The sequence below is a fragment of the Zalophus californianus genome, chromosome 6 (genome assembly GCF_009762305.2).
Source record: "Zalophus californianus isolate mZalCal1 chromosome 6, mZalCal1.pri.v2, whole genome shotgun sequence".
NCBI classification, from domain to species: domain Eukaryota; kingdom Metazoa; phylum Chordata; class Mammalia; order Carnivora; family Otariidae; genus Zalophus; species Zalophus californianus.
This window is the reverse complement of record NC_045600.1, coordinates 30,134,774-30,160,035: the sequence shown is the minus strand read 5'-3', so window position 1 is coordinate 30,160,035 and position 25,262 is coordinate 30,134,774. Positions and strand designations below refer to the sequence as shown.

The 25,262-nt window shown below is 36.2% G+C and overlaps 1 protein-coding gene across 6 annotated transcripts in view; it reads left to right on the top strand.

Moving 5' to 3' along the window:
* Positions 1 to 25,262, top strand: part of PCNX1 (pecanex 1) — a 152,613-nt gene that overhangs the window by 48,998 nt on the left and 78,353 nt on the right. For 4 of the 6 annotated variants that reach the window (XM_027572187.2, XM_027572186.2, XM_027572190.2 and 1 more), the window contains 4 exons: positions 1,487 to 1,532; positions 2,354 to 2,443; positions 9,868 to 11,574; positions 21,102 to 21,234. In XM_027572187.2, the coding sequence (XP_027427988.1) occupies positions 1,487 to 1,532; positions 2,354 to 2,443; positions 9,868 to 11,574; positions 21,102 to 21,234 (1,976 nt within the window). The remainder of the gene's footprint in view (positions 1 to 1,486; positions 1,533 to 2,353; positions 2,444 to 9,867; positions 11,575 to 21,101; positions 21,235 to 25,262) is intronic. The other 2 variants (XM_027572189.2, XM_027572188.2) reach the window with 1 other exon arrangement.

Here is a 25,262-nt window from a genome sequence, read left to right as displayed (position 1 = left end):
CAAAACTCTTTTTTTTTTTTTTTTGGCCACATCAAAAGGTAGCAGTTCTAAGCTGTTTGTATGTGCTTATTTTTACTCACTTTTTCACTGACATATAACTATTACACAACATAGTATACACTTCTTAAGTGTACAGCACAGTGGGTTTTTATATATGTATACACCCCTTAATTGCCATCGAGATCGAGAAAGTTCCTCATGCCCCTTCAGACTCAATATTAACTTAATATTTTTAGCAAATTTTATTGTATACTCCTATCAGTTGAATCAATGAAAGGAAAGATTTGGGGGCTGCCTGGCTGGCTCAGTCAGGAGAGCATGTATAACTCTTGATCTCGGGGTTGTGAGTTCGAGCCCCAGTTGGTTGTAGAGATTACTTAAAAAAAAAATGACATCTTTTTTTTAAAGATTTTATTTATTTATTTGACAGAGAGCACAAGTAGGCAGTGCAGTAGACAGAGCAAGAGGGAGAAGCAGACTCCCTGATGAGCAAGGAGCCTGACAAGGAGCTCAATCCCAGGACCCTGAGATCATGGCCTGAGCCAAAGGCAGACACCCAACCAACTGAGCCACCCAGGCACCCCGAAAAATGAAATCTTAGAAAAAAAGAAAGATTTGGTAAAACACAAAGTATTAGATGAATATTCTTAATTTTATTCTAAAATATTAAATTTGCTTGACTGTATTCTTAAATATCTTGAAAACAGGTATAGAAAGTTACTAAGACTTGTGGATTTAGTAACTCTCATATTGTTATGTTTGATTTCCTTAATTGTTTGTGGAATATGTGGTATTTGTTTATATAATTTTTATGGTAGTATAATGAATGATGGCTAAGATTTCAGGGAGTATTACATCATCTGGAATATAAGCATTAAAAGCTCGATAGGTTTTAGTTTTCTGTTTATAGTTAGTGCTAAGCAGTCATTTTACGTGGATCCCTTAGTTTTTTGTTTTTAAATATGTTATAGCAGTCTACAAAGAAGTACTTTTTGTCTAGAACTCAGGAAAGTACATACTGATACACTAACAGTTTGACAGTAAGATTTAGGTTGCTCTTTGTAGCATATATTAATGTGTGGTCCCAAACCTTCCTTTTATATGCCCTGATAAGTCTAAATTTGTTTCAGATAGACTTAACACCCAGTTTTGCTTTTTTTATACTATGAACATGTCATGACACAATATAAAAAATGATAGTAATTGTATGACATGGATTGCTTGACGTTGGAGGCATCCTGCTCTGTGGGCTCCGTCAGTCTGAGCATGCAGAGGGATCCCGTGCCCTAGCGTGTCTGTACCGTACACGCAGGATGTGCCGCAGCAAAAAGGTTCTGTGGCGCTCATACAACATGCCTGGCGGGTATCCTTTAATACAAGTGACCGATAGCATGTTTTGATAATACCGTTTTGCTTGATGATCTTGCTAGTCCATACTGATCATGACATAGCATTTAATTAGTTTTACTTCATGTCGTGTTTTCAGATTGGATCTGGTTCCTCTCGTCTTGGGACAGCAGCAACTATTAAAGGTAGATATTATCTAAGTTGGAAGTTGCTTATGACTTTCCATTTCATTTTTGATGTAATAAAGATAACTGAGTACTATATATTCACACATAATGAGAAATCATTCTTGAAATTACTTTGTAGATGCAGTTATGTATCTTATGTTAAAGGTTACTTGATTTAAATTGGGTTCTCCTTTCACCATCCAAATCTCACAAACATATTTGAACATTTGCATTACATTGCATGAATTGTAAGTTTTGATATATAAGAAACTTCCTTGCCTTGAAGGAAAATACTTTTCATGGGTTTTGGTGAGGTTTGTGGAAAACTGAGTAATTTAATGTGAAACCTTCAAATTGGGTGCAAATAAGACAGTAAAAAAAGAAGGAAAGTGTTTTTCTGTATGTCTTATATGTGCCTTTTACATGCATCTATTTAAGATAAACTTTTTTACCCTTTACTTTTTTAGGGGAGTTTTTATAATTTTCCCTGGGAAGGAAATTTATATTGTTTCAAGTTGTTACCACATAATTTCCATTTCTTTTTAAAAAGTGCTTCTTTTTAAAGAAAGTTTTATTAGTTAACAGGATGAAGCTTTCTGTAATTTGGTTTATAGTGCTGTGAGAATAAAGATGTGGTCTCATAGTCCATGATGCTTCCTTTTAGTTCAGTGCATCATCCATTATTGTAACCTGTGGTATATAAAAGCTGCTCTAGTAGACATCGTATGCTAGTATAGTGTATAGTAAATTAGTGTAGTCGATAGCCTTTCTTGTTATGCCACGTTGTACAGCCTTTACTTTTAATATAATGTGTTCACATGTTTCTCTTAACTTTGTAGGAGATACAGACACCGCTAAGACTTCTGATGATATCAGTTTAAGTCTGGGCCAGAGCTCTAGTCTTTGTAAGGAAGGAAGTGAAGAACAAGGTAAGAACATTATACTGCACACTGACGTTGTATATTCTGGTGGCCAGGGTGAGTTTGTAGAATATGCTGCTCACATTTTGGCAGAAGTTTATAATAATATGATATTTTTAAGAAACATTAAAATTATTAACGAGTATAATAATAAAACAGTGTTATAAGTACTTTTAGCTTTCTGGAATTCAATTACACATGGTCTGGTAAGTAGACATGGAGAAAAAAATTTTGTGAGCCTGTGCCCTGGAGTGAGTATGAGATGGGAGATAATCTGCTGGTCCATAGTGGGTCAGAGCATCTTGCCTAGTTTAGTACTTTGGTATGTAAGACTGTTACTTTCCATCCAATGTGACCTCTCAATGTCAGTTGCTCCATATCTTACCCAACAGTACGTTTTAGTAGAGAACTAACTTGCTGTTGGACTTATAGAGAAACTATGCTTCCAGCACGGTGCCTCCTATAGCAGATTTTTAATAGAAATTTGGGCTTTAAATGTCTTTTCTTTCCCCTCCTTTTTCAATTCTATTATAAATGAGTAATTTGGATTTAATGGAGTTGGTTTTTTGTTTTTTGTTTTTTTTTTTTTTTTTAAGAATGCCACATTTTTATGTTTCATTTTTAATTTTCAAACATGAAAGGATGGATATGTTATCCCATTTTCAAATAGAGATTATCCCAATTTACATAATCAGTGAGACAGAAACCTATTTCCCTATTTCTAACCTGTTGTTTTTATTAGCCTATGTGTGGTTTTTGGAAGGCAGGCAGACTGATAATTTTCACAATTAAGTACAAGAAATTTATTTATGAAGTTACGAATAGATTTCTAAATTATGACATTTTCCTATTTAATATTTTCTCTAGGTCAATTCTTACAAGCATGTTTTGTTCCTGGTACTTGGAATATAAGTTTATCATGCTATAACTGCTTTTTGGAATTGCAGTACCGCATCATTTATTTGCTTTTGTGGACTACCCCTGCCAATATACCCCTCCCCCCTAAAAAACTTCCAAACATACTGTATAATATAGAAACTATTTTCTTATAAAAGATTAAGGTGAATTGATCAGTTTGAGAATTATAGTATCTTTTTCTGTGATATGTATCATTAGAATGTCAGAAATTAGGTAATGATCTTAGAGGGGCTAGCACCACTGCATTTAGGGTCCTATTTCTTTATTTTATATCTGGAAAGTACCATGCATAACCAAGAATTTTGTAGTCTGTCGGGTTGGGAATTATATGCACACAAACCTCCCCTACAGATACATATTGACATAGATAGTGATGTCCAACACTCACTGAGCACACACTATTATGTAGGGTAGGGGTCAGCAAACTCTTTCTATGAATGGTCAGATAGCTTTGTAGGCCGTATGGTCTCTCTTGGAACTATTCAACTGCTGTTGTAGAGTGCAGGGAGCCATAAACAGCATGTAAATGAGTAAGCATGGTTGTGTTACACTAAAATCTTATTCAAAAGCAGACAGAGGGCCAATTTGGCTCCATGGGTGTTAATTTGTCAACCACAGGTTTAGGTCTTCTTTTAAGCATTTTATAAGCATTTACACAGTTAATCTTCACTGTAAGCATTTGATATTAATAATACGATTCTCACATCATAGATGAACATATCGTGGCTTAGAAGTTGTAAGAACCTTGCCCAAAGTCACATAGCTACAAAGTGGCAGTTCTGTAATTGAAATCTAGTTTTGAATCATGCTTTTAATTGCTATGCAGTTACACCACTTTTATTTTTATTTTTATTTTTTTAAATAATTTATTTATTTATTTGACAGAGACAGAGACAGAGAGAGAGAGACATCGAGAGAGGGAACACAAGCAGGGGCAGAGAGAGAGGGAGAAGCAGGCTCCCCACTGAGCAGGGAGCCTGATGCGGGTCTCGATCCCAGGACCCTGGGATCATGACCTGAGCCGAAGGCAGACGCTTAATGACTGAGCCACCCAGGCGCCCTACACCACTTTTAAATATTTTATTTATTTATTTATTTATTTGACAGAGAGAAAGACACAGCGAGAGAGGGAACACAAGCAGTGGGGAGTGGGAGAGGGAGAAGCAGGCTTCCCGCCGAGCAGGGAGCCTGATGTGGGGCATGGGGCTCGATCCCAGGACCCTGGGATCATGACCTGAGCCGAAGGCAGATGCTTAACGACTGAGCCACCCAGGCGCCCCTACACCACTTTTAGATAGTTTTGTAATTTCTGTCATTTTAATGTAACATTTAACAAATAACACACATAGATAACATTTAACAGATATTATGTAGCACTTATTATGTGCTCTGAGCACCATTCTAAGTACTGGAAATAAATTAGTGAACAAACAGACAAAAAATTCTACCCTTATGTGGCTTCCATAGTATGAGTATGGAATCACACTAGTATAAATCAAATAAATATGCAGTAGTAGGGACAGATGATAAGGAATGGTGGGGCCTGGGGGGATTTAAGTTTAAATGGAGTGGACAATGGAAGAAAGCCTTGCTGAAAGCAAAGACCTGAAGGAGGGGAATGAGTGAGCTCTCAGGATATTCAGGGGAAGGGGCTCTCTAACAGCATTAGCAAAAGTCTTAAAGTAACAGCATACCTGTCAGGTTTGAGAAATAGTGTGGTTGATGTGAAGGAAGTGAGGGAACAAATTGTATAGTCTTGTAAACCATTTTAGAGATTGTGGTTTTGCGTGCCTGGGTGGCTCAGTTGGTTGGGCGTCTGCCTTCGGCTCAGGTCATGATCTTGGGGTCCTGGGAGACTGCTTCTCCCTCTCCCTCTGTCCGCCCCTCCTCTCCCTCTCACCCCCCCCCCTTCGTGCTCTCTCTCACGCACGTGTGCTCCCTCTCAAAAAATAAATAGAATCTTTTAAAAAACCCTAAAGATTGTGGTTTTAATTCTCAGTGAGGTGAGGAACTGCTAAAGGGTTTTGAGCAGAAAAGAGTGTCAGGATCTCAGTTACAGTTGTATAGAACCACTGTGGCTCCTCTGTTTAGATTAAAAGGAGCAAAGGCCGAAGCAGGAAGCTCAGTGTGCAGATGATTGCAGTAATCCAGAACACAGATCAGGGCATTGACAAGTAGTCTGACTGTGCGTGTAGAAGATATTAATGAGAGGCGATGTTGATGTTGATGGATTTGGATATATTACGTGAGAGAAATAGTACTCAGGGGTGACTGAAAGGTTTTGCGTTAAGTGATGGGGAGGATGGGAAGGGGGATGACTGAGAAGGAGCAGATTTAGGAGCCAGAAGAGCAGGGACGAAGGCAAGATAGGGAGTTCAGTTTTGGGCATATCAGTATGAGATGCTGTTGGGTCTCTAAGTGGCAATAAATAGTGGGTAATTAGGCGGGTCTGGATTTCAGGTAAGAAGTCTGTGCTGAGGTTTTAAATTTAGGAGTTTTCAGTGTATAAATACCAGAAAAATTCAGTCATGTCAACTGTGGGTTGGTTATCATGAAGTTCCTAAACTAACTGGGCAAGCTTGCATGGTTAGCCTAGCCTGGAGTTCAGGTGTCCTGGCTGTCCTGATCCAAATTTGTTGGTCGTGGCTGTGATTTGGCACCACCTAGTGGCAGATGTTCATTCTGGCTTAATTATCAATTGGGGCTCATTGGGTTCTCTAGCTAGTTTGGGTTTACAGGACAGCAACGTTTAGTTGGTTGGCAGTTAGTGATTAGTTGGACTCATTTTATTAACGTGATTCAGCATGATTGAGAGTGACCTGAGGATGTGGAGACGTGGGCTCTTTTTCACTTTTAAGAAGGGATTATCTACAGTTACCCTCTCCAGCCGCAGTCATGTTTTCCCTACCCAAGATCGGTTCTTTAGCCTATTCCCATATGAGTATGGGGGCTGGCAAGAAGATGGAGGAACCTAGTTATAAGGATTCCTGAATTTTAGTTATCGTGGGACCAGAATACTGGATGAGAGATGGAAATGAGGGTGTGTAGATGGAAAACGGAGAAGTTCCCAGGATTGAGCTTTGAGCCACTCCAGTTTAATAGGTGCAGGAGACGGAGTAGGAACAACTGGTGGGGTGCAGGAAGACTTAGAGTGTTGTATCCCAGTTTCTCAAGGAGAGTGCAGTGCTCAGCTTTGTCAAACATTGCTCGTAGGCCAGGTGATAGGAGACTGAGACTTGCCACGGGATTAGCAGCACAGGTTGTTGATGACCTTGATAAGCATATTCATGAGGGGGATCACAATACTTGTAGGAGAGAATTAGAGGAGGAGCTGAAAAGAGGGAATACAGACTATTCTTGGTGAATTTGCGTAAAGGGGATCAGAGATGCAAGGTGAAAGCCAACAGGGGAAGGGAGGATAAAGGAGAGTTTGGGATTTTATAGGAATGCATAAGAGAACAGCTTTTTTTTTTTAAATAATTGATGGAGATGATCCAGAAGACAGGAGGAAATGTGGTTTTTGTTTATGAAAGTAACATGTTAATTTTAGAAAAAAATAGTTAATATGAAGAAAATAATTCACACTTTTGGCACTGAAATAACAATGTTTTTGGTACATCACTTTTTTAAAAATTATTTTTGTATTGTGATATAATTCATATACTATAATATTCACTCTTCCTTTTTTATAAGATTTTATTTATTTATTTGACAGAGAGAGAGATAGTGAGAGAGAGAGCACAAGCAGGGGGAGCTGCAGGCAGAGGGAGAGAGAGAAGCAGGCTTCCCGCTGAGCAGGGAGCTCAATGTGGGACTTGATCCCAGGACGCTGGGATCGTCACCTGAGCTGAAGGCAGCCGCTTAACCAACTGAGCCACCCAGGCGTCCCTGCAAATACACTCTTAATATTTTTTTAACTCTTAAAGATTGGAACCGTAATTTTTATATAGTACCATCATTTTCACTTAAGTATTTTTTCTCATATTAATATGTGATTTTTGAAAACATTTTTAGTGTCTGTGTGATGTTTTAATAGACAATCTGATTTAGTCAACCTTTTTTTATTGGACATTTTCATACTTTTTAGGTTTTGAGTTTTATAATAACCTGAAATGAACATTTTTTTGCTAAAACCTTATATACATACCTGAATTTATCCTTTAGCAGCAACTTCTAGAAATAGATCATGGGTGAGTATATTTTTGGAAGTCTTTTGGCCATATTGCTAGATTGTGGTTACACCACTTTGCACCAGGATGAGCAGTATGTGAGCATGCCTTTCTTATCCTAAATGCCACTGGTAGCAGTCTTTGAAAAAAAGTTTACTTATGAAAAATAGTATCTCTTTGTGTTGATTTGAGCCTATCTTTGACTGTATTGCTACCAGTGAGAAAAATGTCTAAGCAAGCATATTTACTTGAAAATTTCCTAAAATCACCTAAGGTTCTTCCTGATAAGATTTTATTTTTTTATGGTATAGTTAGCAACATTGAAAAAAGTACATGTATTAAAGTAAGTTTGGCTGTGTCTTTTTAAATGAACAACTTATATTTCTGGTTTATTGATGTCTTAGAAGGGAATTGGTTTTGATTATTAGCATTTTTAAAAAAGTCTTGTATATTAGAATTAGTGATTTTCAGTTACTTGTTCAGTTAAGTTTTTGTTCTATAAAGTTCATAACTTTGAAATGTGAATATCACACTTTTTTTTTAAGATTTTATTCATTTGAGACAGAGAGAGAGAGAGCATGAGCAGGGGGAGAGACAGAGGGAGAGGGAGAAGCAGGCTCCCCACTGAGCCAGGAACCCAATGTGGGGCTCAATCCCAGGACCCTGGGATCACGACCTGAGCCGAAGGCAGATGCTTAACCATCTGAGCCACCCAGGCGCCCCTATCACACTATTTCTAATTGCTTATTAGAGATATATAGAGAGTTTTTATAAATAACTGTTAAATTTAATATTTATATAATTTAATATTACAAAAGAGTAAATATATTGCTAACTTTTAAATTTTGGTATTTAGAGATCTAAGAACCCAAGTACAGTGGCAGCTGTTTTGGACAAATGATAAAGAACATGAATTTTACTTATGTTGAAGACTTTAAAACATAAGATAGAGCCTGATAGGTCATTTATAAATCAATTTATATGGTATATTCTAGAGGCTGTTTCTAAGTTTTTAATAATTTAAATCTAGTCTAGATTTAGATTTTTTTTAAAAGTACATACACATTTCTAGTGATTCATTTTTATTTTATATTAATCTTAGGGGGAAAGTTATGCTTTTATTATTGAGATTCTCCTGGGGAGATCTGACTTAACTGCAGAATCTATCACTGTATTTTTTAGTATTGCAGTTATAACAAATAAAATAGTCATTTTTCTTTTTATTGAACTAACAGCGGATTCAGCCATCCCTGTCTGTCAAAAAGTATATAAAAAGTCAGCTGTTGTACAGTTCAGTTGCAAAGGTATATTTCAAGATAAATTACAATGTAGATAGGTAGGTGGATTTATTTATATCTGTATACATAGTACATATGGTAATTCAAGTCACTAATCACTGCCCTAAGTGGAGGGGTAAAGGAATGGTCTTATAGATATACAGGGATAATGTATATTTTCGTGAGGTAGTTTGTACCTGTTGCATGAATGATGAAAGAGAAAATGCAGTATTTTGCTCCACAACTATTTTAATCTTTTCGGTCACTGTGAACAGCAAGATCTTACAATCATTATATCATGTCTTCTTTGGGGATTGTTCAGCCTTTCAAATTTTTTTTTTTCCCTGTTTCAGATTACTCTAGGGTTTGTTTGTTTTTTTTTTATTTGTAAGATAATCACATTAGTTTTCAAAAAAGTTTTTGTATTGTGTTAGTGAAGTAAAACAATGATGGCTACTGTTAATCATGTCAGGCATTGTGCTAAGCAATGTATATGCTAAAGCACACTAACTCAGTTTTTTCATGGTACTACTTAGTGATACTGGGATCCTATTTTATAGATAAGGAAACCGAGGCTTGCAAAGGTAACCCAGGGCTATGCAGTTAGTAAGTTAGAGACAGACTTCACATAAAAATCCAGGGCCGCTTTATGGGGCGTGGGGCTGGCTCAATTGGTGGAGCATGCGACTCTTGATCTTGGCATTGTAAGTTCAGACCCCACGTTGGGTGTAGAGATTACTTCAAATAAAATCTTTAAGAAAGAAAAAATCCAGGGCTGTTTTAAATATAATCCTATGTTGCCTCTTATTGTTGATAGTCTATGGAACCTTTTCTGTGGTCATTCAAGGATTTAGAAGTTTAGTTCATTCTATCAATAGAATGCTTTCTTTGTGCAGCTGTGAAATAGAAACTCGCTCTTTGGAATGACTGGCCAACTTTTATTCAGTGAACTACTTGGGAAATTGCTTTTCCTTGATTTACCGAATGCTGTGAGTTCTTTCCATTGTTAAACAGTAGAAAAGCAGATGATAGATTTGTGTTAACATTTCCAAATATGTGTTTGAAACAGATCTGGCAACTGATCGGAAGCTCTTCCGTCTAGTCTCCAATGATTCCTTCATCTCCATTCAGCCTTCCTTATCTTCCTGTGGACAGGACTTACCAAGGGACTTCAGTGACAAAGTGAGCTTGCCAAGTCACAGCCACCACCACCACATTGATCAGTCTCTGTCCAACGCCTGTGACACAGAAGTAGCTTCTCTTGTCCCTTTACATTCACACTCTTACAGGAAAGATCACCGGCCACGAGGTGTACCACGGACTTCTAGCTCTGCTGTGGCTTTTCCAGACACTTCACTGAATGACTTCCCTCTCTATCAGCAAAGACGGGGGTTAGATCCAGTTAGTGAGTTAGAATCTTCTAAGCCTCATTCTGGATCCAAAGAATCCTTGGTGGAAAATTCTTGTTTGTCTGGAGAATTTCAGCTTGTTGGTGAGCTGAAAAACAGTAGTTCTCAGCCACCTACAAAAAGTGGGAAGAGCAAACCTTTGAAAGCAGACAAAAGCATGGATAGCCTGAGGAGCCTGAGCACACGGAGTAGTGGGTCGACAGAGAGCTATTGCAGTGGAACGGACCGGGACACCAACAGTACTGTCAGTAGCTACAAAAGTGAGCAGACCAGCTCAACTCACATAGAGAGCATCTTGTCAGAGCATGAGGAGTCTCCTAGAGTAGGAAAGAAAAGTGGTAGGAAGAAAGAGGGCTGTGCTGACCCAGAGGGCAAGAGCAGCTGTACCACTGACAAAAGGACTAGCAGTGAAAAGACTGCCTTGGAAGGAAGTACCAACAGTGGGGTTCAAGAGGCCAAGGATTCCAATACCTCCGATGATATGCACAATCAGAGAGATCTCAGCACCTCTGCATCTGAAGAAGCCAATAAAAATCCCCATGCAAATGAATTTACGTCACAGGGGGACAGACCACTCGAGAAAACTGCCGAAAACAAAGAGGAGCAGAGTGATAAGTCCGCTGTTTCAGTGGACTCAAAAGTTGCTAAAGACAGTGGTGGAAAGCAAAAGGAAGGGGATGTACGACCTAAATCGTCTAGCTTGATCCACCGGACAGCCTCTGCCCATAAATCAGGCCGGAGACGGACAGGAAAAAAACGGGCCAGCAGTTTTGATTCAAGTCGGCATAGGGACTATGTTTCTTTTCGAGGTGTTGCTGGTACAAAGCCACATAGTGCTATATTCTGTCACGATGAGGACTCTAGCGACCAAAGTGACTTGAGCAGAGCATCAAGTGTTCAGTCCGCCCACCAGTTCAGCAGTGATAGCTCTTCTAGCACCACCTCTCATTCATGCCAGTCTCCTGAGGGCAGATACAGTGCCCTCAAGACCAAACATGTCCCTAAAGAAAGGGGCACTGACTCTGAGCATGCACACAAAGCCCATCTGGGTCCTGAAGGAACAGGCAAAAAGCGGACAGCACGTCGGACTTCCAGCACAAACAGTGCCAAGACCCGGGCCCGGGTGTTGAGCCTGGACAGTGGCACGGTAGCGTGTTTGAATGACTCCAATAGGCTGATGGCACCCGAAAGTATAAAACCCTTAACCACTTCAAAATCAGATCTTGAGGCCAAAGAGGGAGAGGTGCTAGATGAGCTATCTTTATTGGGCCGGGCTTCCCAGTTAGAGACAGTCACTCGGTCAAGGAATAGCTTGCCAAGCCAGGTTGCATTTCCTGAAGGCGAAGAGCAAGATGCAGGCAATGGAGGTAAGTAAATTACAGGAAGAGATTTCTCCAAGAGTCACTGCAATTGTTGATACTACTGATTAGAGTAGTACTTACTAAAATATGCTTTGTGTTACTATCCCTCCTTCCACTATGTTATTAAAATAAACTTTCTTCCACGTAGAAAGAGATGGTTGTCTCAGAAAAGGTTTTGGTATGAACACTGAGAAAATATTTTTTCAATTGTGTTATTTGAATATATCAATTCTTTCTTGGCCTTGGGTTTTTCTAAGTCAATTGCCATCTCCTAATGTTTTACCGAGAATAACAAAAGTTGGTTCTCTTCTTTCTTTGTAAAACAGTAGCGACAACAAAAGGTAGACATTTATTAGGTCACAAACCATTTTTAGTCATCTCGCATACAGTGTGTACCACTGAGCCTTCAGAATTAGATCACTCAATCAGTTAATATAAGATTTTTCGAAATATTACTTTATCTCTCGCTATGTACTTTGAAAGGTTGTGCCTCTTTTTTATCTGTCTCTTCGGTTTTATTTCTTGCTTACTCAACTCTCAGGCATTAACATATTTTTTCTTTTAGCGTCACACTCAAAAGTTTATTAAATTGATGTTTGTAGTTTATAATGGCATTTAGTATCCATCCGTGGATACATGATGCTCCCTGTGATAACAGTGATGGTGTTTTGGTTAAAGTAATAGCTTATTTAATTGAGGTTTATGGGAAATGGTGCAAAATTCAGTGGCTGATTTTATATTGTCAGTGTGCTTTGGCCATTTTGTTTATTTCAGAATTGTTTCTTGCTGTTTCCTCTACCCAGAATAGTGAGTTCATTCTGTTGTGGTTATTATGGAATCTGGTTCTTGAGTAGGCTCAGAAGAATTTTCACGTCTTCTGTTGCTGGCTTCCTAGCTTTCTTATCCTCCACCCCCATTCCCTGTATTCAAGCTTATGTCTTGTAAACATTCTCGTTTCCTTTGGTATCGTTTCTAATAAAGATTAATTTCTGATGGGAATGTAAAAAAAATGATCTTTAGTACCTAAAGAAGAAAACATTCTATCAAACTTAAATATTGAGAACTAATTATATCTGAAGTGATTATAACCATTTGGTGACAATGTAGTAATTACGTTCCCTTGAATCTTTGATGTGGCTATCATTCTGTTTTTTATAAAAAGTCTTGAAATGATTTTAGTGATTTCTCACACAAATCATACCAGAAATGTTCACGACATGTAAGAAACCATTGGGTTTTAAAATATAGTTTAATTTTTCAAGGTGTCATTAAAATAAATTGTAAGAATTAACATGCTATGGTAGAAAAATACTGCTGTTCTAAATACTATGGAAATTTAAATACTAAAAAAATACGGACAAGAGCTATAGTAAGTCCTTATGTCTTTGTATTTAAAATGTCATTTCCTTTCCACAGGGAATATGAGGTGATCTGATTTTTAGGAAAAGTTACATGGAAGGTTTTATTTGCTTCTTGGTGCAGATCTTTGACTAACACAAGCCCTTGGTTTTCCAGATTCCAGGTTTTGTCTTCTTTTGTTTGTGTTCTTATTTTTAAAAAACAAACAACTCATTGAATGTTAATAAGAAACAGATAATGAACTAAAAATTTCCACATACTTTGTTGGAATAAACGTGATAGTCTGTGGGCTGGTAAAAAAATTTTTTTTTGCCAAAGGAAGAACATTGTAGGGGCTGTTTTTATTTGAGTTTCATTTGTGTTTAGAATGAAATAAGAGTAAAACTAAACTGCTTAAATATGTGGAGGATTTATATTTAGTTGGTTTTTATTACATTTTATTAGGGTTTTGTTTGGGCTTTTTGGAAGATTGGAGGTAGTGAGGGGGTATTAAAAATTATATAAAATGTCAAATAATTGGTAAAGATTTGCTTATATTAGCATTAATTGCTACAGTCCTTTCTGGCACTTTAGGAGATACCTACATAGCATACTGTCAACAAAACAGGATACTGTTTCACCATTCATATGGCCATACATAAATCATAAATAGATTTTATTCTAATGAACTTGGAGGTATTGATGAGTTCTCCAGTGATTTTGTTCTATTTTTAAGCTGAACAGTATTGGCAGTGTGGAAGGACGAAATCCAGAAAATGTACTCTAAAGTACTAAAATCAAATACTCTAAAACAGGAGGTGATCTAGCATGATGACATGAACTCGGACACCCTTGTCCGTATTTACGGGCTCCGCTGTAGGAAAGCTGCTTATCTTCTTGAAGCCTCAGCCTTCTCATCTCACAGGGCTGCTGTGAGGATGGAAGGAATCTCCAGATGTAAAATGCCTGGCACGTAGGAAATGCTTAATAGTGCTAGTATTTCTGTTATACAGACCAGTCTCTTACACTACTCAGGTGTATGCTGTCCTTAAAGTGGAAGAAAATAATTAAATTTAGAAGTATATTAGATATTTCTAATCAGGCCGTTGTGAAACTCGACTATAGTAAAAATACGAATATTGGTATTCCAGATTTCTTACATAATACCAACAGAAAAACATTAATATCTAATCGAGTAATATGGATTTTAATCTTATTTTGGCAACAGTATGCCCTATAACTTACCTTTTGATACTCAGTCACATGTAATTGTTTTCATAGGAGTTCTCACCAATAATCAAGTACTTCAGTTAAAATTGGATTTCATCAGTTTTCCTGTTTAGTTAGGAAAAAAGTTTTAGATGTAAACTAAGGCATTTTCTGTTGATCTCTTTTGCATTTAATTTTTCTTTTATAATTATAAAGCATGTCTTTAATAATTGATGGCTAATATTTAAAGGAAAAAATACAGGTAAGTTCTGTATGGTAGAAAAATGTCATGTTTTGTAGCCTATACTACTTTTAAAAAACCATTTTCTTTTGCATCCCTTAATTTACTGCATGTTTCAAGAGATTATAAAGAAAACCAGAATGGAAAGGTTTATATTTATTCTTTGTAATTTTTTTCTGAATTTCTTAACCTCTGTTTTTCTGTTTGAGAAAATTATTTTAAATGTAATGTTTGGGTCCCTATTCTGTAAGCATGTCATAGGATTCTATTATTATTTTTGTGTTGGGAACCAAAGATAATCTTTGGTTGGAATATTACTTTATTCAAAGAAAAACCAAATCTCAAATTTATGAGGGTTTGTGCCATGTGTGTAAATTGAAGGTCAGTTATCTGAACGCAGATATCATTGAACCTTAGAAAGACCACTGAATAGACAAGAACGTGAGAATTAAAGCTTTTGTACTTTCCTAAATAGAGGGACTCTAAATTCTAATACATTAATTTTCTGATCCCTCAGTCCACGTGGCAAGTTAGAAGCAGCAAATGAGTAGAAGGGGATTGGTGCTTGGAAAGGCTGAAGTAATGACAGCAGCAGAAATGTGTTGTTAATATGAAAGGAGAAGCTGGACTGACCACACAAACAGTGTGGGTCATTAAATGCAGGGGCAAATTGTCTTTTTAATTTGATAGTGTTCAAAGGACATTGTGGGATCATAACTGAATGCTTTATTGTAGTACAATGCAGTAATAAATGTATATGCAACTGACCTTGATTCAGGGAAAAGGTTATATTAATCTATATGGAGAAGAAAGCTTAGGCATATAAAACAGAGAAGGATGCTCATTCAGTGTAGTAAACAGACTGGGATGCTTCATTTACTTGGAAATATTACCTTCTCTTAAATGGTATGAAGAAAAGGTATTTTTTTTTAAGATTTTATTTATTTATTTGACAGAGATAGCAAGAGCAGGAACACAGCAGGGGGAGTGGGAGAGGGAGAAGCAGGCCTCTCGCCAAGCAGGGAGCCCGATGCGGGGCTCGATCCCAGGACCCTGGGATCATGACCTGAGCTGAAGGCAGACGCTCAACAACTGAGCCACCCAAGCGCCCCAAGGAAAGGTATTTTATTGATGAGGCAAATAAGGGTTAGTGTATAGAATTCCCCAATCCAGCTCATGCCTGATTAAGTATAGTAGGAGCAGACGTTATGGTATTTTTCTTTCTAGTATGGTATTTTTCTTTCTAGTATGGTATTTTTCTTTCTAGTAGCAGAAAAGTTCTGGATAAGGAATCAAACAGTTACATTTTAATCCCATCTCTAATTACTAACTGGATACTCTAGGCAAGTCAGTAAATCTGTGCCTCAGTTTCCTCAGTTGTAAAACAGGAATAATAACTGTCTAGGTCTGTGTCACCGTAACTGTCAGACTCTCGTGAACTTAGATTTGTAAAAGTGCTCTGTAAATGGTAGGTTTATTATGAAAACTAAGACACTGATGCCTTTTAATCATTTGTTAAGGAAAGTTCCCTCTTCAAATAGATGTCACTTCAAATATATATTCTTCACTAATGACCCCTTCTTAGGTGCATCTCTGAAAATATATGCAAAATAGTTTGAGTGCAGTTTTCTGGGAGAGGGTCTATATCTTTCATCCCATTTACAAAGGATTAAAAAACACTAGGAGTCACCTCTGAAGGTAAGTGATCCTGAAACTGTGGCTTTTAGGAACTGTTGTGTGTGTATCACGACTCCAGAGTATGGTTTGATTTCTTGAAAGCATTTTGTCTACCCACCTATATTTGTTGGCTGCCTGGGATTGTGGAAGATATCAATAGGACATGCAAATCTCTCTGACTCAGCTAATCCTTTGTCGTTGGTTGCTGTTTGTTGGCTTACTTGTCAAAAAGTAAAGTAGTCCTTTAAAATGTGTTTGCAGTTTGAAATTGTTTTAATTCGGAATGAATGCTTTGAGGTTGTGCATTAGATTCTCAGTGTTCTTTAGCCTCCCAGAAAATGACACTGATGAATATTTGTTTTTATTTTAGAACAAAATCTTGGCATGCTGGTGTCAGCATCATCCTTGGCTGACATGGAAAGTAAGAAGGGGAAAAGATGTTTAGATCAAACGGGTTTCATGCCTAGACTTAACTATTTTTTTGAAAAATTTTTTTTGTAGTCATTTGAATGTGTATTTCTTCATGTAGTAACTTTATATTCTTAAGTAAAATAGTTTTATCTTAAAGAATATTTCAGTGTATTTCAGGATGTCTGCGTATATATTTTATTTTTCCAAGATGTATATATACTTGTTTATATTTTTGTCTCTCTTTAAATTCTCATTTCCTTTTCTTCGATCTCCTGTTGAGTTTGTAGGTGTGCAGACTGGTTTGATCCCTATCTAGCTGAATTCCTGGGACCGGACGAAATTTAGGTCTCCTACTCCTCCGCCATCTTGCTCCTCCCCCAAAGTCTCATTTCCTAATACCATTTTGCTTCTAATCTGTTTGAGGTACCAAAATCTAACTTTATTTTCACAATTGTCCCAAATTTACTTTTTCCTATAATAAACACTCCCCACTGAAAATAACACCTTTCTTGAGTAGTTTTGTCTAAATTTGTATTCATTTAATAGCAACTCAGCTATCATAAGAGGCCAGACATGACTGTATATACAGCAACTAGACAGAACGTACTACGTTTGAACCCTTGCACAGCTATATGATTGACATGTTTTCAAGTGGTGTCTTTTTCTGTACATAGTTATGCGTACAACTTTCCAGTGTTTGAGATAGAATATGGATAACCCTCACCTCCTACCTCCCAACATTTTGCTCTTTTGTACCTCCCCGCCATCCTGAAAGTACTTGTTGCCTTTAATACTTTTCCTGTTTTCATTCACAGGGTAAAACAAACTGATAGTCTATTGTTTCAGTATCCCCAGTATAAAAATAAATAGTTGCACTAAAACAATTCAATACAGAATTTAGGGAATTGTCCTTACTTAACTCATTTAGGTAAATGGGAAGTAACTCCTGAAGTGGGAGGTATGTATTGTGTTTTTTATTTGATCTTTAGGAATAGATCAGATGACACAACTGTCTAAAAGATCTTAGGATCCCTTTGCCTTGTACATGAATAGCCCTTAGGCCCCCAGTAAATGTTTAAACTTAATCAAATGATTATTTTACTTCCTCAAAAGTAAAGAGCTAAATGATCCAACGTTCTCTCTTAAACTTGTGCTTGTAATTCAGTTTCTTGAAGTTTTCTAACACAAAGAAATGATTTGTGATTTTAAAAGTATACGTTAAAAGACTCGCAATTGTCTAAATATATGTCCTTGAAAGTCTTTTTAAAGCTGTCTTGTTATTTATGGTTTTTTAATCAGTTAAATAAATGTTTGTGTTTCTTTTTTCTCCTTTACCTACACATGTTTTAAATTTAGTTGTACCCAGAGTGTTAAATTTTCACTATTTGTATTTCATGCTCTTACTATTCTAGTTAATTTCATTATTTTGCCAGGAGGTACTAGGCTTTAAGCAATGTCAAAATGTCAACTTCAGAACCAAGTTTTAATGTGTTTTATCCCTCCTGTCTGGTTCCCTAGTTCGAAGGTGCTTTTTCTTTCTCTTATAAATTTAAAGGATTCAAAAAGAGTTTGTTAAATTGAGTTGTAGAAGTGAATTTTCATCAAGTGACTTTAACTTATGTGACTGTGCTTACAGCAAATTATTTTAAGCTTTAAAGACACTTTTCTTACAGGAAATTATTTTTAAGAATATGCTTAGAGCAAATATATTTTAAGCTGTAAAGACACTTTTCTTTCCTTGGCACTAGTAGAACTGGACCCCTTCTGGATCCTATTCTAAATAGAGATGTTCGGTATAAGTAGTACATTCCTCAGGGGGCATGGCTTAGTCTTATTTGTTGTGACCATAAACTATGGCATAGTGTTTTCAGTTGAATGTGTGATCCTAGCTGCTGTTAAAGTAGTTGTTATAGTAAACATTGAAAATTCTTTTAGCATTTGATATTTATACCCTAAATATTACAAGGACAACATAGGCAATAATCATAACTCCATCTTAATACATTGTTCAGTAGATGTCTGAACTTTCATCTTGAAGTGTTTCCAAAACTATTTGGTTAAGAGAGTAAGTAGTATTATGTAGTTCTTTTGCAGATGACAAAATATAAATGGTGTGATAGTAGCAAAAAAAAAAAAACAAAAGAAAATTGTTTTGTGAAGAAGCCAAGGAACATTTTGACTATAAATGGACACTGTAGTTTGTGTTTTCATCTTGGTGTTATGGAATAACTGGCTTTTACTTAAAATTCACACCATTAAGTCTTCAGTAGAAAGAAGATAGTAAAGAAAACGGTTTCCTATTTCCCTTCTTTTTTTCATAGTATTCAATGATTGTAAGTATGTCCTTCAGAGTAATTTTAGTACATTTCATGGATTAAATTATTCTTCATAAATTATATCTTAGATAAAGAATAAAATTATCTAAACTAGGTATCTAAAACTAGAGAGAATGTGTCTAAGTTCCTTAATGAAGTTAATGGACCTATAAATTGAGCAGTAGTTTGTTACACTAGAATAGAAATCTTCAGTATAAGGTCACAAAATGTCTTGAGTTTTGAAAGAGTAATTTTAAATTCCATAACCTGAGTTAACCTTGCTGATGTCTAAGAGCCACTAATAGGAATACCAGTCACTTATCTAAGTTTGCATGTCTTCCTGCAAGTAGCTTGTGTGCTTTGTTTTATCCTTTATCCAATGACTGCCCTGCTAGTATGTTTTCTCCTTTGTGACGGTGCTGGTTGCAGTTTCCTTTTATTGAGGTCACAGTTGTCAAGAGTAGGCTAAGCATACAATATGCTTTGTAGATTGTGGTGACGGGAAGGCGTCCTTGAATTTCTAGATCAGCACTGTCCAATACAACTAACTGTGATGTTGGAAATATTCTCTATTTGTATTGCCCCAATAATGGTAGCCACTAGGCAGGTACTTAGCACTTGCGTGTGGTTCATGAATCTGATAAACTGAATTTTTAATTTAATTTAATTTTAATTAATTTAAGTTTAAATAGCCACATATGGCTGGTGGCTACCATGTTGAACAGCACAGTTCTAGATGACCAGGTCTAATGATCATTTGTTCTCACAGGTCATATATAATTTTTGCATGTGTGAGCTCTCACAAGTAACCTTTTTCACATTTAAAGGAATTTTCATTATATCTCAGTAAAACTGGAGAGAAAAAAAAAAGAAAAGGAAAGAAATACTAGCTCACTGGGTCAAGTCCGATTTGGAGCCAAAGCCCCAAAGCCTAATTCTTATTTAGTTGCCTAACTTTAGAATGTCACTGTAGTGTATGAGCTGAAAAATAAAATATGTAAGTAAGTGTCCTGTAATTTGTGACTTCTACTACTTACTGGCAGAAGCTTGCCGAATGGGTGCAGTAACTGTGCTTGTCATTCCTGCAATAAAAGAAAACAGTGCCTACACAGAAACACTATGCCTTCTGGAGGTAGTGCGTACATTCCTAATCATAATAGATTCATTACATAAAGAATGTTCACTGGTGCAGTCTGGGGAAGGGATAAAAAATGTAAATATTAAAAAGCATACTTTATTAAAATCAGTATTCACATTGGTGGAAATGTATATTGCTAAGCAGAATGATTTGAGAATTAGTAACTATGCTTTTAAAATGTCCAGAAAGTTTGCAACAGAACTGAAATCTGAATACAACATTCTTGGATTTGTAATCCTTTTTATACTGAATAGAAAAAAAGTGTTTGGAAAGAATGCTGTTATACTAAGTTGTTTTGTCTTTATTCATATTTGGTATGAAAATACACTTTGTCATAGTCAAGATCATTCCTAGAATATTTAGATCACTAGGAAACAGTTGTTTTAAATTCAGGATAATAAGCATCATTTTGCATTTTGTTTTAGAAACTGAAATCAGTCCATTAGAATGGTTTTATAAAATGTTACATAATTCTAATAAGCCATTGTGATTCTGTCATTGTTGTATATTTGGTTTTAGTTACTTTATTGCTTTTGGATTAAACTGTGGGCTTCTGTACTTGTCATCTTGCTGATACTTGCTTCCTAATGTTGAGGGGACCTGTGCTGGGGCTTAGAGGTGACGACAGTTTGATGGGAGCAGACTACCTTACTGTTAAGATATATCCATGCTGTCTTGAATTAAACATTTAAAAAGCTGCCAAAGTTGTGGCATACGGCAGTGTGGGATAAAGGACCGCCTTACTCCTCAGCATCAAAAAGGAAGTATTATTATTGCTTGCTTGTACTGTCCTCTTGAAAGTGAGAAAGTAATGCCCCATTCCTGTCAGTTGGAACTAACAAATACTGTACATTTGGGTTGACTTAAAGGTGGGGAATATAGGATTATGGGACTAAATTGAGGCTTTTAGAAAAAGATTTGAAGCAACAGAGATATTAAAATAGGGAATTGAGATTGAAGAGTAGATAGTGAGGCCAGATATAGTAAAAGCATTTTTAAAGAAACAATTCTCTTTAAATAAGTGACACGTACGTTTTGTGTATTCCTTTATACAATAGATGAACAGCATCTGTGTGGAAACTCTGGCTCAACTAGACGAGTTCCCTTTACCTTTGAGGGTGGGAAGTCAGGGGAGAGGCAGGCTCCGCTGCTGTTTCCATCTGTGACCTAGGCTCTGATTTGACCTAAGTCTGTCTTGATGCAGCGGCGCAGGCCAGCGAGGAGACAGTGTCATTCCGCCGTGAACGCAGCACATTTAGGCGCCAGGCAGTGCGGCGCCGGCACAATGCAGGGAGTAACCCTACCCCTCCCGCATTGCTCATCGGATCACCCCTAAGGTATGGTATTTTAAAATTCCACCAAGCTTAGCATGCATGTAACACACCTTCTGACCTGTTCTGTCAGTCCCAAGAAAGCATTCAGATAGCTTGTTCTCTTCCCTCCGGTTTCTCTCCTGTAGTTCTAAGTTCTTGGAGCTTTCTCTGCATGTCACCATGAGCCTGTTGCATTATGCATGCCTTATGTTGCACTATTCCAACAAAATGATCATATTGGTTTAGCCGATTTTAAATAGCAGAATTACTTTAGAGGCCTTAAGTCAGCTTTTCATTTTTTTTCCTACTCCAAATTAATATTAATGCAGCATCTTTTCCCTAGCGTCTGGACAATTTAATAGGAATAAATATGGATTGAGCAGTGAGCTTGTTGAGGAACACGGATAACTGGCCTCAGCTTGATAAGCCAGCTTGATTATTTTATTTCACTAAAATATGTATTTTGTATTGCTTAAAAATTGGTGTCCTTTATTTCATAATCACTAGGACCTGGTAAATGACAAGGAACTAAAATATTCCACTTATGGTAAAGTATGGTCAAGTGGGTATAAATGTATATATTTGCATATATCTATGTTGAATTTCTCAACTTCTATATAGCACTGAAGAAAAACATTTTTACTTTTCCCAATACTCCTAATTAAGAAAACATCTATTTATAATATTGGGAATAGTTTTCCATTAAAATTTTAGTGTTTTGTTCTCAAGTGTGTCTTATGAGACAAAAGATTGTCCTTTATTTTACAAATACACATACGGACAAAATGTTTTACATGTGCTTGCTTAAGCAGTGCATATATTATACCATATACTTTTATTAATCTCTGTGTTGAAAAACACCATTACCAAATTATTTTCCTACATTTTAATTTGAAATTCAAAAGGAAGAGCATTTGATGACATAACTGCTGTTGAATGCACAATAGATTAGAAGAGCCAAACCCCTTCCCTTGGTAAAATCTTGTTCTTGAGAGTAACAAAATGTTTACTTTTATATTCCCCTGGGATTTAAGACTTGCTTACTTTTCTGCATTTTACATTATAATCAGGAACTTCATCTTTTGTTGGTCATGTTCCTAATTAATCCTGCAGTAATACATAATTCTGTAAAAAGTAGTGTGGATTAGTTAAACCAACATTTAAAATATAAAAATGGGAAGGCACCAGTTAGAAAAACATCTGGTCTAGATATCTGAGCACTGTTGCTTTTTGTGGACCCTCCTCCTCTACATGCCCTTCACCTCTTTTCCTTTGCTCCTTGAAGTAATTTTTCCTTCTGCAGCTGGATTGGGGGGTCTAGTCCCAACCTGCAGAAAGAGCTCAGCATTTCAGTTTACTTTTTGTTTTGTTTTTTTCTAACCGCTTCATTTTGCCCCTTGAATAATACTTGGCCATAGCCATGTTTGCTTTCTTACTCCATATTGATATTTCTTAATCCTTTTTTTTTAACTTTCTCCTTTTAGTCTTTACAAATCTTTTATTCTTTGCCACAAATGAGCCTGCTGGATCCCACTCACCAAACAAATGCAGACAAATTACTTTTTTTCTTTGCCTGGTGGAATATTAAAGAACTATCTTCTAACTCTAGCCAATTATGTAGAATTTTATAGGATTTTAAATATATCACCAGTCAACTGAGGATATGGTATGAAGCTTATTTGTAAAGGGCTCACGTTAGAAGTTTTCTAAAGCAGTCTAGTAGTCAGCATGTAGATTTTATTATGGTTCCAGGATATTTCCAGTATAAAGTTTGCATGTATCTTAAATAGGCTGACTTCATTATGGATGAAATAAGATAAAATTTAGCTTAGAGGAATTAAGAGAAACACCAATTTGATAAAATCTTTTTTTAATTGCAAAAAAATTCAGGTAGTAAATTCTCAGCTTGAGTTACATAATAATCTCATCTTTAAATATGGATGGCATGGTCATGGAAAACTTGAAAAACTTATTTGTCCAAAGGAAATGGAATAGGAGTGATAATAATTTAATTACAGTTATGTAAATACCAGTAAAATGTACTAACTTATTTTAAACTTTAATGAATAGTTTAAGTATTTGACAATCAAAAGCAACTTGATAAAATGTGTCTCCAAGGATTGTGAGTGAATCATAAATTTTAAGAGTTCCATATTTATCTGGTTTTATCAACCCAAATATATCTTTTAGTACTGTAGTTAATGGACTGGAATGAAAAGAAATTAGTACATTTTGGGAAAGGGAAAAAAGCTTTATTGTATTCCTATGTTTATTTTTTTAAGTATTACAAGATTGAAAGATCTGTAATCAAATAAGGTCATAGTGGTTACAACAGTCCATGGTTAGAAATTCATAGGGATCATTTTGTGGTGCTCAGGAATAAATCCACCAAATATTTGTTGTTTGTGTACTGTGTTTAAAACAATCTTTTAAGTGTTCTCTGGAATCTGGAGATTCATAAGAATAATGCAATCATACTCTTAGGGTTTATTTCTTAGTTGTGGAGACACATACAAAAACAACAATATAAGACAGAGTGTGCCAAATACTAAATAAGTAGTACAGAGGAAGGAAAGACCAAGACCAGCTATTTTTTTCTGCTGTTTAAATTGGAAATGTTAATTGGTAAGATTGCATGTCAGTGATGCTATTGATAGCCAATAATTAGACCTAAATTTCTACCTTTCCTTTTCTATGTTGTAAAATAGTTTCTACCTTTTCTCAAACTGGTAGTTTTGATAGATAGATAATTGGTACTTTAAAAAATATTAGTTCCTGTCAATTATTAGTTAGGTAAAGTACAACCCACCAGGAGTAGTTTTCCTACCAACTTCTGCAGAAATGACAGGCTTTTTTGTTGAAGGATTCTGAAAACAGGAATTGAAGGGACATAACATTTATGACTAGCTTTTGATGTTCAAAACTTGACGGCCAGATAGATTTTCACTTGTTTCCTTGGTTTCTCTTATTCTGGAATTGATTTCCATGCATTGCCTGATATTTTAAAAACCTTTTTGTATATTTGGATATGTTGAGGATTACTGTATTCTCAAATGTGTTCACATTAAAATACATCTAACTGTCATATAGCACCTTTTTGACTTTAAGTGAAAACAAAAAAGGATAGAAAAATTTGTTGAGTACTTATTGTATAAAATTCTTAATGTCTTTCAAATCAGAAGGGACCTAATACTTGAACTACTTAAAACATTTTATTTCTCAGAATTTTCCCCCTTGTGAAATTTGGTCATTTTTGTAAGGTTTGTGAATACCTTTAGATAGATTTTGAGGAAGAGTAACAGACTTACTATGTATATTTGGAAGATACAGCCATATTTGATTATATTAGTTCCCAAGATCATCCCTTGATTTATGTTGATTGTACAGAGATTCTGCTCCAAAGAAGTTATTAAATGAATACTTTCATAGTTATGACTTAAAAAAATAATGCAAGTAAGCATCGACAAGTCAACATTGTGTGGACTTGGTTTTTTTCATGTGTTCTATACATTCCCGTGCTCTACTTAGAGTGTATACTTTTCTTTGGCTCTAAAAGAAGCCTGAAATGTGAATGTTCAGGTAGTGATGGGTAATAGAACGTTCTGTGGTGGTGGAAATACCTATCTAATTCACACTGTCCAATGTGGTGGGCACTTGTTACTAGCTGCTCTCTGGTAGCTTTTAGCTATGATAGCTGCTAGCTATTTTATGTGGCTGTTGAGCACTTGCAATGTGCTTAGTGGGACTGAGGAACTAAAATTTAAGTTGAGGTGGTCACATGTGGTTACCATATCAGACAGTGTAATTCCAGAGTGGATTCTGTTGCTATAACCACAAGCTTAAGCAACATAAGCAATATTTTCTATGTAGTCTTTTATTCATGGTTACTTCACATTACAGCTCTTTTCATAGTCTGTGCAGATGAGTTTGTTTTATAGGCATCACAGAAACCAATGCATTGAATTCAAAACATTAAAAAGAAGTTGATACTCAAGAAAATGATAAAATAACTGAATGAGGCCATCTTAAGCAGCATTTTCTTTTTTTTTTTC